The sequence below is a fragment of the Chroicocephalus ridibundus genome, chromosome 23 (genome assembly GCF_963924245.1).
Source record: "Chroicocephalus ridibundus chromosome 23, bChrRid1.1, whole genome shotgun sequence".
Classification (NCBI taxonomy): Eukaryota; Metazoa; Chordata; class Aves; order Charadriiformes; family Laridae; genus Chroicocephalus; species Chroicocephalus ridibundus.
The window spans coordinates 3,842,687-3,860,035 of record NC_086306.1 but is presented as its reverse complement, the minus strand read 5'-3'; the positions used below and the strand labels follow the sequence as shown (position 1 = coordinate 3,860,035).

Genomic DNA, 17,349 nt, shown 5'->3' with positions numbered 1-17,349 from the left:
AGGACATTGCCATTGCTTTCGGAATGGTCAGGCTTCGCTGCTTTTTGTGCCTGATCACACAGTGGATTTTTGCCTGGCTCATACTCAAAATTTTAAAAGGCCCTGCTGACCACTCAGTGGAGGATGAGACTTAGGATAGCACCTGCGGAAGGCAGCTCACCTTCAAGCAGCAGCAAGGAAACACCCCATCCCCCCACATTGTCCTTCTCTTAACATCTCACCACAGCTTTTTCCTTTTTTTTTTTTTTTTTAAAAAAAAAAAAACCAACACAAAACCAAAACACTCCAAGCCTCAGCTACATCTGTAGTCACTCTTCCCTTTCATCCCTGAGTTGTCAGGCACTGAACAATTTCATACCAACGTTTGACACCCATGTTTACATTTTGCTTCTGTATTGGTTTGCTAGAATTTTTTTTTTCCAAAAGGGAGCTTGTGCGTGTACAACGGCCCAGTGAGACCCACCACAAAGCTAACAGCACACTCTCACACCAGTGTATTTTACCATTGTAAGTGAAATTTTACAGCTCCATCAAGAAATTGTCTCTACCTATTATTCCCCCAGGCGTATCAGCTAGAGATAGAAACCAGTATCCCGTACCCTGTGACACAGGCTTGAGACAAGTGCGACACAGCCCTTTATCAACCTTTTAAGTGCATTAGTGACACGACACACACAAGGAATCTGTGTAAGCATTTCTGTAACTTTATTGACTAGCTTTATTGCACATACTTATTGAAGCCTCCATTATTGTACCCACCCAAGGTTTCCATAATTATTTTAAATGCAAGTTAAAGACAACTTTCATTCCCATGACTTATTTTTTTTTTTTCCCCCTTTTTAAATTTTAAGGTTCTGAATCACCCAAGAAAGACATAACCCCTGAATTCATACGTGTAGACCATGCGGCATTCAGGGAGCAAGCCAGTGGGTGCTCTGCAAGCATACTGATACTCTGCACAGAGAGAAACATCATAGATCATGAACTTTAAACCTCAGTGGTCACTGAATTAAATATGTGAGACTGCAATTTTAGCTGAGTCAATCATCATTTATTCTGTTGACCTGATGAGAAAGCTATACTGCCTAAAGATCAAGCCTTCTTCTTCACTTCACTCTCTTCCTTTCCTGCTGCTTCTTTCTCTTCCTTCTCCTCCTCACCAGTTTCCTCAGCAGTTTCCTGAGACTCCTCTCCTTCTTCAGCTGCTGTTTCTTCCCCTTCTCCTTCCTCTTCCTCTCCCTCTTTGGCTTCTTCAGACTCTTCCTTAGCACCTTTGAGAAACAAAAAGAAACATTTCACATCCTATGTACTCTTCCTAATCCAAATTTAACAGGACCCAGCACACCTGCATCCTTCAAGCCCAGACATTTGGACGGCAGCCAGCCAAACTGGATGGGGCTGGCAAATGATTTTGCATGGAATGGCAAATGATTTTGCATGGAAGCAGGGACATTTATCTAGGATTGCCGAGGGAAACGAACAAAACTACGTGACCAACTTATCCTAGATTTCAGAGGGAGTGAAGCACTTTATAGGTTCTTTTCAAAATCATGGCCTTGAAAAATAGTACTGTGGACTCATTGCTTTAAGCCTTATCCAAAGACTTGAGTTCAAAAAGGAATGTTGCCATTGCCCTCCCATTGGCTCTTCAACTATCATTTCATTATAATTAATCTTTACATTAGCAAGCTCCTAGTTCAGTGGTAGTGAATGCATTTTGGATATGTTTAGGTTAAATCTTTCAGATCTATGCAATTGAAGTTGGAAAAGCAACTCTTGGTAACATTCCTTTTACATTTTCTTTAAAATGAGTTTGGTAAATAATTTATGGGACAGCAAGGAAGTGGCCTATATTTTGGCTGAACAAAAAACTACCCCGACCTCAGGCAATAGATACTGCTATCTGCTGAACCCAACAGTGACACCCACAGACATCAGCTGATGTTCCTGTTATCACAGGCTACTCTCTGGGAATTTGTATTTAGCTCAGGATGTCCTTGTTCCCTGTTTTTGAGGATGTCTATAATAGCTAAGTGCCGCTTGATATGACATTACACCCAGCTAAAGTATTATCATTCTGCTTTTGGAAACCCGAATGGAAAAACATCCAGTGATTTTCAAGGGAGTATAATCAGTCCTATAATCTGCCTGATATTGAACGGTTACCTTATCTTCCACCCAATATTCAGGCTTTCCTGCTTAAACGCTGTGGGCTTAATCCCATGCTCCTTTGCTCATGTAAGCAGACATGGGAAAGGTCTAATGATTAGATCTAGTCATCAGGATTTCTGGGTTTTACCCCACATGAGCAGGGTGAAGCATGAAAGAGAGGGATTTGAAAGTAACTAGAAGTACCTTCCTCCTCTTCTTCAGCCTCTTCACCTCCCGCTTCTTCCTCACCTTCCTCCTTCTCCTCCTCCTCCTCACCTTCTTCTGCAGGGGCTGCCTTGGCTTCTCCCACTTTAGCAGCCTCAACTGTTTCCTCTATTTCAATCTGTTCTTCCTGGACGTGACTGGAGTAGTACGTGGGGAAGGAACGGGTTGTCATCAAGTAGGAGCTGGACTGGAGACCACTGTAGGCAGACCTGCCAAAAGTCGGGGCAGTCTGGGTGTAGCCACTGGTGATGCTTCCAACACTAGTGAAACTCAGTCGGGTCTCTTCACCTTCCAGCAGCTTCCTAGCGGAAAAAAAAAGCAAAGAGAAATGACTTTGTTATACTGCAACAGTATTCAGCAGATTCAGCTACAGACCAAGATACTGGGATGCTTTGAGCAGCACAAGCCCTACAGACTGCATACTTCTGAGTGCAAAAACTCATGATGAATAACTACACGGCAATGCTACCCTATTTCCTCGGAATGAAGTTTCAGAGGTGTGCATTACTGGTGAATTAATACTTTCCCTTGTTAGGAGAAATAATGGGGAAAAACCCTCTAGGATTATGTTCCTATAGCAGGTGAAGCCAGAGGTGTATTTTGGGTTGCAGATAACAATGCAGATGTAACAATTTGATGTTACATTTAGCTATTAGATGAGGTTTGTAGCCACTTACTCAGTATTCCCCCTTGTGGCATTCATAGAAACTCTCTTTCGACATTTACAAATTCTGACAGTATCTGGGACAAAACATTAAACAGCTATTTAGCAGCAATTCTGCTGTAAAAATATTTACTTTCCAGGAGATTGCTTCTGTGAGTTAGAAACAAGGTCTGTTCTTAAAAGCATGTAAGGGATTTCCAATTTTGAGAACACAGCCGTCTGTATTATGAAGTTCCACTGACACAAAATCTCTTTAACTACAGAACAGGTATTTTTACCTGGGAAGAGAGAACTGAGATCATATTGCTGAGCAGAGAGCTCTGTATGCGTACACATACATACCATTATATTCACAGAGGTTTGCTACACACAGAAGATTTTGCTTAAAGCAAATATTTTACCTCAAAAGCACTGCTTCTTCCAATAGAAAGACAATGGAGGAGACCTGATTAAACTCTGACATCTATCTATGAAAACTTCTGCTGGAGGAATGACAAAGAAAATGAATTCTCTTGAAGAGAGAATAGGAACCTGATCCGAGTTCTGACTTACTGAAACATTCCCCCCATCATACCTATATGCTGCAATTTCGATGTCCAGGGCCATCTTCACATTGAGCAGATCTTGATATTCCTTCAAGTACCGAGCCATTTCGCTCTTTGTGGTTCTCAGCTCATTCTCCAATTTGTTGATTGTATCCTGTTGGAAGGAACAATATTGGCAGCGTAAAATTCTTAATTCTCCCATGTCTAGATATAATACCTTGCAAGGAATTTCTCCAATCCTAATATCTTAATCTTGCTCTAGCAGAAGAAAAAACCGAACAGCTCCAATTCCACCCTCAGCCAAAAAGACACCATTTACCAAATCCCACCTTCCCTGGCAGGGTTTTCCCACCCCGTGTCTACACCTTATTATTCCATCCCTACTTAATGTTTCCCAACCCTATGTCTACACTGTATTATTCCATCCCTACTTAAGAGCCTCATTTTCTGCTACCCATGCATGAGGTTTGTTTTGCTTCTGGCTTCTATGTGCTTTTTCTATTTTTAGCTTAAGTCTGTCTTTTATATGATGATATAGTTAAGGATTGACCGGTGTATCGATAAACGCTGTGTCATGTCTTATAGCTCTGTGGCACTTCGCATGATGATTTTATGATACCTTATCGTTCAGCTATGCAGCATAGCTGGGGAACGTGCGAGCTAGCAGCAATGTCCCCCCCTTTCCAGGTGCCCCCCCCGGCCCCCCCGCACCTGCAGGGCGGAGATGTCAGCGCTCTGCTTTTCCTCCAGCTCCTGCAGCTGCTTCTCCAGCGCCTCGTTCATCCCGCGGGTGGCCTCGATCTCCAGCGTCTTGGCCTTCAGCAGCCGGCGGCTCTCGGAGACCTCGTCCTTGGCGGCGCGGACGGCGTCGGTGTTCTTGGCAGCGCTCTCGCTGAGGACGGTGAAGCGGCTGCGGAACCACTCCTCGGCGTTCTGCATGTTGCGGGCCGCCAGCTTCTCGTACTGGGCGCGGATGTCGCGCAGGGCGGCGGAGAGGTCGGGCTTGGCCGACACGTCCATCTCCACCGAGAGGTGCGCGTACTGGATCTGCGCCTGCAGCTCGGCCAGCTCCTCCTCATGCACCTTCTTGAGGAAGGCCAGCTCGTCCAGCAGGCTGTCCACCCGCTTCTCCAGCTCCGCCCGCGCCAGCGCCGCCTCGTCCGCGCCCTTCCGCACCTCCAGCAGCCGGGCCTCCGCGTCCTCCCGGCTCAGCACCTCCTCCTCGTAGCGGGCCTGCAGCCCCCGCAGCGTCTCCTCCAGGCTCTCCCGCTCGCCCTGCAGCGCCTGCTTCTCGCTCGTCGCCTCCTCGGCCGCCAGCCGCAGCTCGCGGATCTCCTGCTCGTAGAGGGCGCGGAAGCGGGAGGGCTCAGCGTGCTTCTGCCGCAGCACCAGCAGCTCAGCTTCCAGCACCTTGTTCTGCTGCTCCAGCTCATGCACCCGCTCGATGAAGCAGGCGAAGCGGTCGTTGAGGTCCTGAAGCTGCGCCCGCTCCTGGCTGCGGATGGACTTGAGGTCGTTGCTGATGGCGGCCACCTGGCTGAGGTCCAGGCTGTCCACCGAGTGCAGGAGGGAGCCCGAGGCGCTGGAGGTGGCATAGCTGCGCCGCACCGACACGGAGGAGACGGGGGCTGACAGGCTGGAGTATGCCGAGCGCCCCGAGCTGTAGCCGCCGCTGCTCCGCATCGTCGAGACGTGGATGCGCGGGCTCTCGGCGTACCGCCGCTTGTAGGAGGGGAAGAACGGGTCGTAGCCGTACGAGCTCATGGCTGCGTTGCGGGGGGCCAGCGACTGCTCTGCGGACCGGCGTTGCCCGACCGCCCCTATTTATGGGCGGGGAGGGCGGGCGGGCGCAGCCGCCGGGCGGGGCTGTGCCGGGCTGAGGCGAGGCGGGGCGGGGCGGGGCGGAGCGCTAGCGCCGTGCTGAGGTACGGACCGCGCCGCGCTGCATCGCGGGCTCGGGGGGCTGCGGCAGGGCGGGCTGGTGCTCCGTGTCAGCCCGCTGTGGCACGGCCCTGCTGGGCCCAACTCCGACCCGCCTCACACCGACTTCGCCTCAGGCCCATCGGGGCCGCCTTGAGGCCTCCCTCGGGTCCCCCTTGGGCCTATTTGCGGCCCCTTCGGGCCTACCTTAGGCCCACTTCGCCTCAGGCCTAGCTGCTGCCCCCGCCCCAACCTGCACAGCGTCCTTCTTAACACAGGAAATTCCATCTCAACATGAGGAACATCTTTACTTTGAGGGTGTCAGAGCACTGGAACAGGCAGCCCAGAGAGGCTGTGGAGTCTTCTTCTCCGGAGATAACTGAAAACCTGTCTGGACCCGTTCCTGTGCAACCCGCTCCAGGTGAACCTGCTTTGGCAGGGGGGTTGGACTAGGTGATTTCCAAAGGTCCCCTCCAACCCTGACCGTTCTGTGATTCTTCTCCCATTCTCTATAACCTGCCCTGGCAGAAACCCTGGGGAGGTTGTTACAAACCCCATATTGTGGTTGGGGCCTTAGTGAGGCTGGGGTGCAGCCCTCACCGCACCTCAAAACACCCAGAGTGTATATGTGAATAGCATGTGAATAGTGTTTTTTTTCCTTCAGTTCGCAGTTTTCTCAAGGTGTCTGCTCATCAAGTTCCTGCTGTCCTCACCGTGTCCTTTGTTGCAAGTGGTTCCTAATACCCAGGTAATTACATGAATGAAGAAACAAATACGGGGCGTGGTTCATAGTCCTAGCAGAATACATTAATATTTAGTTATCTATCTTTGCTTCCTCTGTTCCTTGAAATTCTCTGGAGGCAAGTCTGTCTGAGACTTGGACCACAGGGACTGAATATTTATCCTTGCCTAATCTGGCTAATACAGAGACTAAAACTGGATGGCTGAATTGCAGCTACCTCTGACCCAGATTATTAGCCACTGGTTGATTAAAACAAAGGCAGTATTTATGCAGTAGAGATTTATCAGAAGTAATCTAGGAATATACTGAGCACAGACTTCATTGGATGCTCAAAAAGACAATAGTCATTTGTCTCCCTGAGTCAGAAGGGCATCTTTAGTACAAAACAAACTCTTTAAAGTTTTCTTGAGGAAGGAGTAAACGTAGGCGTGGGCTGGGGGACATTTATTAAGAGAGACACACCACAAAAATGCCTGGTTGCTTCTTAAAGAAAGGGGAAAGACTTAGTAATATACACAAATTAGTTGCTATGCCTGTCGCTAATTGCAATGGTACTTAAGTATTTCTGGCACAAAGATATGTTTGCTTAATACCAGTCATCTACTAAAGGTAGAGCAGGGTTGATTTAATCATGTTTCCTACTGTCTTCTAGTGATCTCAAATAGAACATTACCAGTTGTGTAGTATTATTTCCATAGGCTTCAGGGTACTTGAATATGAGGGATATTCAGCTGTGAAGGGCAATGGGCTATCAGAGGTCTCTCTTTATCTGAGCTCATGCTAGATGGAATGAACTGTACTAAGAGCTAGTAAAGGCTTATGCATCACTATATCACAATAGAGCTGATGAGATACTTTATTTTGCAAACCTGAAGTGTCCCCATAAAGATCAATGGAACTGCTCTCAACTTACAAGCACCACAAGTGAGCCTTCTACTAAAATTTTTAATCAAAATTTGTGATTTATATTTTGGTAGGAGTTGCATTCATGCATGTTAGAACAGTTATCCATTATTCAGACACTGAATATGCAAAGCAGAGCAGCACAGGTATAGCTTTATCCTAATACATTTTAGCTTTAACAGAGATTAGGTTGACTTTTGTTCAAAAGAGGTAGTTTGTGTAGTTTGCAGAGCACCTAGGGAAGAAATAAGCAATACAGACGTTATAGCAGATGGAAAGATTCACAGCAGGCTTGGTCAGAGATTCAGTGAGCTTCTAAACACAAATTGTTATGGGATACTTAACTAATGCAAACTGGCATACCTTGTTTCATGCCAATGGATTTATGTTAATCTTCCCTACGTTCAATTTGAGCATAAGATTTAATCATCAATGGTATCAGTAATTATGCCACGTATTAATAAAGTAATATATCTCAGCTTCTAAAGTAACTCCCCTTCATATCCCAGGAAAATAAGCTTTGTAATTCTAGCTTGTTAATATTCTTTCTTATAATTTTTTAGAGAGGGAAAACGAGTGGAAAACCCCTTCCTCTCTGCCAGCAGTGCGTGCCAGGAGGATAGGAAGCGTGTCTGCAGACAGCCCTGTAGTGTTGAGTTTCAGTGTGACTCAGAGGTAAGGATGAAGCTTTGTTCCTATAAGGAAAAGAACACCAATACTGGACGCATCCTACTTTAGAAACTTGTATTTCTAGGAACAGGGTAGTGCCGACTCCGATTTCCCTATTCCCTTTGTCTCCCTTTTCTTGCTTTTTGCCGTAATGCAAGGTATAATCTTGCCCCTTGATATATTATTATTAGAAAATCATTGAAGTGGTAGTCAACAGAAGAACAGGATAAAGACTGGCTTCCAGCTACGCTGAAATGGTCCGTGCCATTTGTCTCATCTTTATTTAAGACCATGTTGAAAAAAAGCAGTCACTAGAGATGAGCTTAGTCACCCAGCAGCTTAGCATTATGTCCCCTTCCGTCTGCTGAAGCTAAAGCTGCTCTCCTGCTGTTTTAGTTAGGTGTGAGTCTCATGATTCATCTAATGTAAACTTCAGGGAGAAGAATCCCAAGTCCAGGTTCTCCCCTTGAAAACCTCCCCTAGGTTGGCTGACCTAAATCATGAATTATCATGATGAATGACGCAGAAATAATAGTAGTGACATGCTAAAATGGCAGCTGGGCAGTCACATACTACTGCATAAGCAAAGCAAGCAACTCCATGACAATTCATTCCGGTTCATAAGTTTCCCTCTGCTACTTACTGTGTAATTAACATGTACTCAGTCTAGGAATGGCATTTCCCCAAGGAAGAGTTTAGGTCTAAGCCTTGTGCTAGGGCCTCATTGAGCACCAAGAAGTTACTTGAATGCAACCAGAGTCAGTGAAATTTCCCTATGCTGCAAGACACTCGGGCCTTGAAGCCTAGTGGGGTTTGCCTTTTGACTTTATTTTTTTAACTTTTTTTAATCAAAGAACGGTTTCCCCAGCAGAAAATGTTAACAGGTACGTTTGCGGTTGAGGTGGATGGCAGAATGAAGTCCGCATTGTCTGCGCCTGGTCTTTTTTCTGAAGCATAAAAAGGGCTGTGCCTGTTTGGTTTGAATTTGCACAGAAATTGTGCAGAGCAGTGAAAAGCAAAAGCATTGTTTGTACTTTTTATTGTTTCTACTTCATGGAGGCACAGGTCTGAGAGAGTGGGGTATCGGATACTCCCACAGCTGAAAATGTTACATAGCTCTGATGTGCTGTGCAACATCATTTTTTTTATACAATATATAAAATGAGATGGTAAGAGCTGATCTATGCATGGTACCTATACTCACAAAACAGGCAGCCGAGAAATGCTATACATAGTAAAGTATGATTAAGCAATTTCCTTTCGCAGTGTTCTGTAACTGTTAATAACTTTGCTTCAAATTCAAAAATCAACATAGTGGCATTCAGTGGCACCATGTTTTTATGGATTCATTGATTTTTATTGATAAGATTGATCAGAGCAGTTGTGAAGGAGAAAGGGGAGAGCTGGAACAGGTCTGTTGTAGCAGTCAATGCTTTGTGCCAGTAGTTAGTGCTATGGGAATGCAGCAAAGCGTGCCTACGGCTGAGCTGTCCCTACAGGTCCTTTTATTGATCTTACCACAGAGAGTTGTCTTGCAAAAACTGATAAAGAGAAGTATCATTGAAGGCCCTGGGAACTGCATCTGAGAAAAGTCTGGTTAAGGCTTTTGGACTTGCCCTACAATGGTTTCTCTCCTTATAGTTACTTCTTTCTTTAAAACTTCTAGGAGGGGGGGAAACCTTGATGAAAATTCTTTAGAGTTTATTCTCATGTGTGCTAGAATTTCTACATCTGTCTGGGCTGCTTTTAAATTTTGACCCTATGCTGAACACACTTGAAAATTGCTGTTGTATGTCACTAATGCTCTACCTATCGGGGGAATATTTTGAAAGTCACAAGCAGGAGTAACGGGTCCTCTTTTCTTTCCCTTGTCCTGAAGTTAGGAACCCAGATCTTAATGTATACGTCTAAAATTATATCAAAATCTCTGAATGAGTTTAACTGAAATGTGCAAATGAAAATACTCTGTTATACTTAGATTGTCTTGATCCTGCTGCATTTTTCTGGTAGGAATTGGAATGAATCCTACGTTTTAGGAAGATTTTAATCCTTTCTATATTCCAATCATCACATTTAATATGAGACAACACTAACACGAATTGTCAAAGCCCATGCAGAATTTTGTCTGCAAGGACTGAAATACAGTATCTGTAAGACACAGAAAAAATGCTAATAAGTATTAAATTTATGTCTTTTGAACAGCTATTTGCTTTGTTTGTTCCATATATAGCAAGTGCCTGAGCAGCCTTCATTATTTTATTATCGCTTATATCAATTCTGTGTTGCTGTGCACAGTAACATTAATTTTCTCCCTTTGAGTTTGTTCTGTTGCTTGATTACAAGAGCTAGAGGAAACAGCCAGCCACTTCTTTCATCTGAGCTCTATCAATGAGTGCTTAATTAGAAGATTCATTAGCTTTGTTTACTCTTTGGATCAGGACTCCAAACTGGGTCACAAAATCTGATGGCAGATTCCTCCTTGCAGTTTCAAGGGTTAGTTTGTAACTCCCAGAATCAATTAAATTAGATGTTCTGCTTTTGTTTGATTCCAGCCATTAAACATAAACAAAAAGGTTCTCGGACAAAGAAGATAAAACTCCCCTACCTTGCCAGCTGCAGAGCAATGTACATGGTTTGAAAAAGCCCACTCGGCCCATTTTGAAGGAGATCATTTACTCATCTGCAAAGTCTCATTGCTTTGAATAGGTCTCCTGCCAATGTGAGAAGTGGTTAGACTCAAGAGACCGAGGGCCACATCAGGAGCTTGTTGTAAGTTGGCACTGGGCTGTAGGCTTCACTGATCTCCTGCTGCTTAAGGCTACCTGACGGTCTAAGCTTCATCTTCTCCAGTTGTCTCCTTGTGAGTGATCTTACCTGTCTTAAAGCTGTCACCTGAAAAGTGGTATTTTATGATGCCATAAAATACAAAAGAATAATTGAGACGGTTCTCAGCTGAATCAATTTCTGATGAATTGCAACAGAGATTGCTTTTTCCGCCCCTCACATGGTTTGCTGAGTTATAGAACACAATTCTTATTCTGCATTCATCAGTATTAACCCATCAGTCTTAATGGTTGTAACATCCAGTTTACACTGGATTGTGCAAGATTGGAATCAGTCAGTTGGACCTTATGGTACATCATAGAGCAACTGATAGGCATATTATGTAGGTATCCCCCAGCAGCAACATGCCGGAGTTGGAAGAAAGTGGTAGAATCAATGTCTGTCTCTTTACCTTACTGACATTTGTAACATCTAGCATCTTTTTTTTCCCCTTCCAGTGGCTTATCTAAGTCACCCCTTATATATTTTATTTTTGTCTTGGAAACCTTTTTCACCACATTAAAATATTCTTCACAATGTGATTGTAATAGTTTTCAGTCTTCAGTGTTTCTGAATTACTGTTCTTAGCTGATTCCTTCTCAAAATAATGTTAAATTGAAGTGAATGCAGTTGTTTCAGCTGACTGAAAGCAGAGTGCTCTGCCTACATATCTAGTATATACCAAGCCTAATGATTCAAATGGAATTTTCACATGTCTCTAAATGCCCAATTCACATTGAATCCCAAAGGAATTTGGACGTACAACTCCTTCAAACTCCTTTGAAAAATTACAGCTTATTACAATTGTTTTTGCAGAAAAAGCTGAGTTGCATGCCTTGTGTCTGCATGTGTCTTTACCTGTAGGGGGAGCTGAATATGTATGCCTACAAACCTTCATTTCCCTGTGCCATTATATGCAGGTATTTTCTGCTTGTGGTCTGTACTCATGCATGTGAAGCAATGGACTCAGTTAAAGACTTGAGATGTTCTCATCAGTAGGGTGAACTACCTGAACGTTAAGGTACAAAGACAAGGTGAATCCTAAGTGTTGGTGTGCCCCAAAGAGTTGCTCTGGGAAACCAGCTCTATGATTACTGCAAAGTTTTAAATGCTCAGTGAAAATAATTATGTGTATGTCATTTTGTTTGAGGGGTGTCGGCTGTAAGAACATGTGTTTGAGCAACTGTAGATGATAATAATAGAAGAAATTTAATATCCTTCATATTTTTCAAGTTGAATATTCATATTGGCAGCAATATCCAGAGGCAAGTAGTGTGACTATTTCTGCTGACCACATATTGGCTGCGCCAGCTGAAGTTAGTTCTGTTGGTGATACAGTGGGTAGAAGAGAGGAGACTGCATTTAAAATATTGTTGAGAGCATATGAAAGGCTCATAATGCAGTCAGAGACTCTATTTCCTTCCAAAAATCTTCCAGTATGGATGACAATAAAGATAAAATGTGGGTCAAAAGAGTACTTATTTGTGGACTGATGCACAATTAAAAGGCAGAGAGATCTTGTATCTGTGGTCTGCAGGGAACGTAAGCATAGTCTGAATTCCTGATTACCAGGATATGTTCTTCCTTTGATCGCAGAATCTGGATAAACGATTGCAGAATACTTTCCCTATAACTCAATTATTCTTTAAACCTTTGAGAGATCTTTCTCCTTGCTGCATATGCAGCAGTAAAATTTATGTGGGGTGTACCCAAAGCCACCTCTACCTTTTAGTATGTGCATAATCTTCCCCCTACGCACATGTGCAAGCATTTCTTAGCAAGATACAAGCATCCCATTATTTAATAGGCTGGCATGTACTGCTGACCATAAAACACAGAAGGAAAGTGAGCAATAAAACTGTCTGACTGTTGTACTGCAGTGTGTTGACTGGTTAAGTTTCACAGCAGCGAGCTGAAGTTGCTCAGCTCTGCAGTATATGAATAAAAATTACTAAACTTCTGCAGCCAGTGCACCTCACTTCCTACATCGGATCTTCTTGCATGCATCAGATTCTGGGCATTACATTTGGTTATTAAGGATGATAGTCGAGGATTTATGCATATGTGAGAGAGAATATGAAATGCAGCCCATTACTCCGGCTTTACGCTAATGTAACTTAATTGAAACATTTGCAGAGGTCTGCAGGGGTTTAATCTCTGGCACTACTCCTCCTAGAGAGAAAATGGCTTTGCACCACTCTTAAGGCATAGATTAAATTATACAGCCTGATTGAGAGGCTCTCATGGCATGTGTTAGCTGTGAAAATTCAGGTGTTTTCTCTGTACTACTAATAAGGGCAGATAAAAAGTTGCCATTTTGTCTTTTTATTTGTGCCATTTTTTGAGGGAAATAGAAATGTTTCACTTCCATTAAAACTGCAGTTGGATTTTTTCTCTTTTTTTTTTTTTGGTCTTTTTTGAGTGTGGGGGAGTGAAAAGGGAATTGCTCAAAACTTGAACCCTGAAACTTTGAGTCATGGGCCAATCTTGTGGTTTTTCATTGCTGAATAATAAGAAGATTTAATTTTTCAGGGTTTGGAGTTTTGACAAGCTCCAGCTTTTGTCTTATGTTACTACATCTGCACAGCTATAATGTCGCCTTCTATGATTATGAAGCCTAAAATATAGTTAGTCCCATAGTGTGGGAGAGTCAGCTCAGCCTGGGAACAGTCTCTGTTTTGCTGTCAGTAGCAAGAGCATGATGCGTGTTTCAGGGAGCCCTGAGCAGGTACTAAGCAATGCCTTTGGGCATTCTGTGATCCTGACGACAGAAGGCAAGGCTTGGTTAGATCAGGATCTAGCATACTCACTCGTTTAAATTTTCTGCTGTCCTGATGCTAAGCTCTTGGCCCTTGCTGTGACTAGTGTCTAAAAACGTCAATGGTGAGCCTAATTTAGCTGTTCCAGACATTTTGTTTTTATCTCCTATGCATTTGCAAAATGTTTACATGAATAAATCTTTACTGATTCTTTTCAGTTGGCTTAATCATCATAATCATATTTTTCTTGTATGTTAAATGAACATTCATTAAGTCTTTTCACAATTTTACCCTCTGTCTAATTCTGTTCCCAGGGTATGTTCCCTCTATACTTAACTGATGCCAATAGGAGTTTGGAGCCTATGTTTTTCTGGAGATCTGGACCTTAAGGACTTTCAGTTTTAGTATTTTCAGCACTTGCATTATCACTATCTTAGACCCTTTAAAAGCCCTCAGGTTAGTAAACTTGCAGCATGAATTTGGCTTTTGTATGAGAAGTGTATTCTTGAAATAACAACTTCAGAAGCACTTAGCCTCTGTAACTAGCCAGTCTCAGTCTGTTTATTTGGCGTTGCCAAAAGCTACTCAGTCATTTGTTTTGTTTTAGTTACTCTAAAATCTCAAAGGGGTGTTGCAGATGGTTGTAAGCGTTACCTTCTAAGTGACCGTCTGCTTCCTCTCTGACAGCAGAAATGGTGATGTGCACTTACACTGGCCCCAGTAATTAACCAGGAGGGGTGGGGGAGATTATTTGGTTTACCTAACTGGTCCATTGCGATTGGAATGAAGTTCCTGCAGCATCTGAGAAGCGCAGCTTCTAAGCCTCCACAGTAAAAAAATAAAGAGATAAATCTTCAATGGTCTGCTGATTCACAAACATGGCCATCAGAACTGACTAGAAATAGTATTAACTTTGCTTTTCAAGGAGAATAACCTGGTCATTTATTATGAGGTAGGGTAAAGCACTTGAGATGATGCTGTAGAGAATAGCTCTGAGTAGACAGGGGATTAGGAAAGATGAGGTAGGCAGATATATCCTTTTATCTCTCATTTTTCTGCTTCTGCTGATGGAATCCATAAGAGGATGTTTGTGAACTATAATAAGCATATTTCAAATACTGAAGCCAAACATGAAAGGTCATGTTTCACTGTTCAATACAGCAGCGTGCAGTACAGAATAACAGAGCTGGGCAGCAGCGTAAAAACTATTTGCAGTGAAGAGTTTTATGGGTGGATTCTTACAGCCTCCTGGTTTGTGCCTGGCTGCAGATGGGATGACCTTTGGGAAAGTTGAGAGCTCTGTAACCTACAGGATGTCAGTATAATGGTTATATGTCCTTTAACAATCCTCTTTTTCTGGTATTTGGGTATCGAAATGATAAAATGCATGTGAACAAGAAATGACCAGAAGACGAGAGATTGTAGCAAAGGTTTCTCAAGTATGCAATTCACTAAACCATCAAACAAGGAGATTTTTGTGCCAGTTTGAGTTGCTATGCTTGCATCAGTTCATGTGTTATAAATCCAACCAAGATTATCTCTTCCAGTTCTGTGCTTGAACTGGAATTCCTGGAAATTTTCAATTGGGAAAGGATAAAACCACAGCATAAAGCACTGTTAACCTCTTTGTGCTACTGCACCTTGTCCTTGTGCTTCGCGTAATCTTGAGCAAGTCAGGCGCTACTCCTGAAATGCATTTGCAGCTCCTTTACTCTGGAAAGCAACAGTTCAGAGGCTGAGTCTTCAATGCCTCAGATTTCCAGATGTTTTTCCTTCCCAGCTTTTGCTTGCCTAATTACATTGCAAGTGTGTAAGAGCAGGCTCTCTCTCTCTGAATTTATCTGCATACAGTATCTAGCAGACTGATTGGGCTCTACAATGTGTGGCAATATTAATAAAAATAAAGCATAGAAGTAGCACTTCTTGATCAGTTAAGACAGTGGCTTGTCATCATAAGGAGGAATGTGCTTTAAAAGATTTCAGTGAAGATATTTGTACAAGCTGTAAGATGTGCTTTTGAAGTAATGGGAAAAAGTTTTCAAGATGACTTTTTATGATTTCAGGAAGATACCTAGTTTGTTTGTTATATCTATTGCACGTTCAACATGGAAAGCAGTTTCATTAATTCTTTTTGTTTTGTTTTTTTTTTTTTTACTTCAAGAGTGGCTACATGCAACTTGTTTTTCATCTTATTCTTTTGAGTGTGTACATGAAGATAGCAAAGAGCAAATTGTTACTTTATCCACAACATCTAGGGACACGTGTAACTTTCTGGAAGGCTGGGATCCTCCTTCTGTTGCATTTATTCAAGTGGTTTGTGAGCATGGCAGTGATTTTGTTTCCACTAATCTGAGCAAAGGAGAAGTTGCATAACCTGGGTTGCTCCTGTAACTAATATGATCTTTAAATCTGGTAAAGTCTGAAGGTTGGGTTAACACCAGTAAGTCTAGAGATCAGATGTTCAGAGAACTGATTAGTTATTGTGAGTCGGCAGATTTTGGTGAAGAAGGAGAAGCATTCTGTCAGCTTGCAGCCCTGGAAACAGCTGCGCCTGCAGCACAGCACAGCCAGTAGGAAGGAAATGCCTTTATTGGTAGGCACAGCACAGTCAGAGAGAGGTGAAGGTCCATTTTTGGGCTGTCTCCTCAAGATGCATATGTGTGGGATGGCGGAGGGGGAGAAAGGGAGGAGTTATTTCTTATAGTAATGCAGCCTAATGAGTAAGACAGGAGGCAGCCTACTGAGTTCAATGGCCCTGGAGGTTTGATGCTGCTGTGTTCAGAGGGGAAAAAAAACCCCAACGCATTGCAGATTTCATTTAGGCTCGCCAAGACTGTACAACTGCATCTAGGGCTTGCCTTGAGGGGCAGAGTTACTATCCATATAATCTGACCTAGATCAGTCCTTCCGGAGGCTTGCCATGCCTCAGAGCAGCCTGCAGTGGACTGAGAAATGCCGGGCACAGTGGGAAAGGCAAAGGCTGCAGGAAGGGTTAATTCTGGATTTGCAGTTCCCTGGGGGAAGACTGCAGTAGTTTGGTGCTCTGTGTACTCCTCCAGCGCCTCCTGCTGGGAATTTTCCCCGTGGAGCTGCAATTTAGGGGGACAAAGGAGGGCAGAAAGGGAGCAGAAACTTTTTTTTCTGGCCGTTTTCAGGGAAGGAGGTGGAATCTGCCTGCATGAGGTCTCATAAGTGCCCGGGATTAGTGTATCAGGGATAGCAAAAGGGGCAGGTGCAGCCCAAGGGAAAAACTAATCAAAGTTTCTCTGCGTGTCCTTAGGGAGGGATGGGACATGGTAAAGGGGGATTTGACCTTTCACAAATGGAAAAGGAGGGAGCAAACTCTCTTGCATCAGTCCTTGGCGGTGTCCTTTGCCTGTCACTGCAGGGATGTGATAGTAGGACCCTGCACTGCCTTCCCTGTAGTGGGAATTTATGGATTGACAGAGGCTTGCTATAAGCGGAGAGGGGAAGAAAGAGGGAGAAGGGATTGTTTGACTAGCTGCTGTCAAGTGGAGCTTAGAGAAAGCATTACTCAATCTGCCTCTTCCCTCCTCCCACTGGGAAGCTGCTGCTTCTGCAGCAGGTCCAGTTTCTGGCAAAAGTTCAACACTGCACCAACTTTCAAAGAGAGAGGAGAAGGGAGGGAGAGAGGAGGAGAGTCCCGCATAGAGGAGGAGCTACTATGTCCCAGGCTCCCTTTGGCCAGAAGCCTAACTGCTGCAAGCAAGAAAAGAATCGGAAAGAGCAAGCCTCCCCTTTCCCATTCAGCAGCAATGCCTGCTTTGCCCCAGCTTTCATATAGTTAAGAAGTTTTCAGTGGCCTTATCACCTCTAGACCTCACCCCAAGAGCTAGTGTTTGTGGCTTATATTACACAAAACTCTCCCCAAAGTAGTCAAAAATGATGCAACAGACTAAGTATTCATGGGATCAGAAGAATTTTTGC

The 17,349-nt window shown here is 43.7% G+C and overlaps 1 protein-coding gene across 2 annotated transcripts; it reads right to left on the bottom strand.

Moving 5' to 3' along the window:
• Positions 1 to 682: 682 nt before the first annotated feature.
• Positions 683 to 5,421, bottom strand: NEFL (neurofilament light chain). Of its 2 annotated transcripts, none has more exons than XM_063358796.1 (4): positions 4,297 to 5,421; positions 3,615 to 3,739; positions 2,428 to 2,678; positions 683 to 1,271 (listed from the first exon to the last, which is right to left on the bottom strand). In XM_063358796.1, exons 1-4 carry the CDS (start codon positions 5,347 to 5,349, stop codon positions 1,093 to 1,095), a joined length of 1,608 nt encoding a protein of 535 aa, XP_063214866.1. In that variant the 5' UTR covers positions 5,350 to 5,421; the 3' UTR covers positions 683 to 1,092. The 2 variants fall into 2 exon arrangements, with proteins under 2 accessions (XP_063214866.1, XP_063214865.1); XM_063358795.1 differs by having other exon boundaries at positions 2,356 to 2,678; positions 4,297 to 5,419.
• Positions 5,422 to 17,349: the final 11,928 nt, after the last annotated feature.

Excerpts from the sequence above, each read along its gene's own strand:
- NEFL (XM_063358795.1), bottom strand. The coding sequence starts at position 5,349 with ATGAGCTCGTACGGCTACGACCCGTTCTTCCCCTCCTACAAGCGGCGG. Across the intron at positions 3,740-4,296 it reads CTGACATCTCCGCCCTGCAG|GATACAATCAACAAATTGGA; the intron begins GTGCGGGGGGGC and ends TCCTTCCAACAG. Across the intron at positions 2,679-3,614 it reads ATCGAAATTGCAGCATATAG|GAAGCTGCTGGAAGGTGAAG; the intron begins GTATGATGGGGG and ends TTTTTCCGCTAG.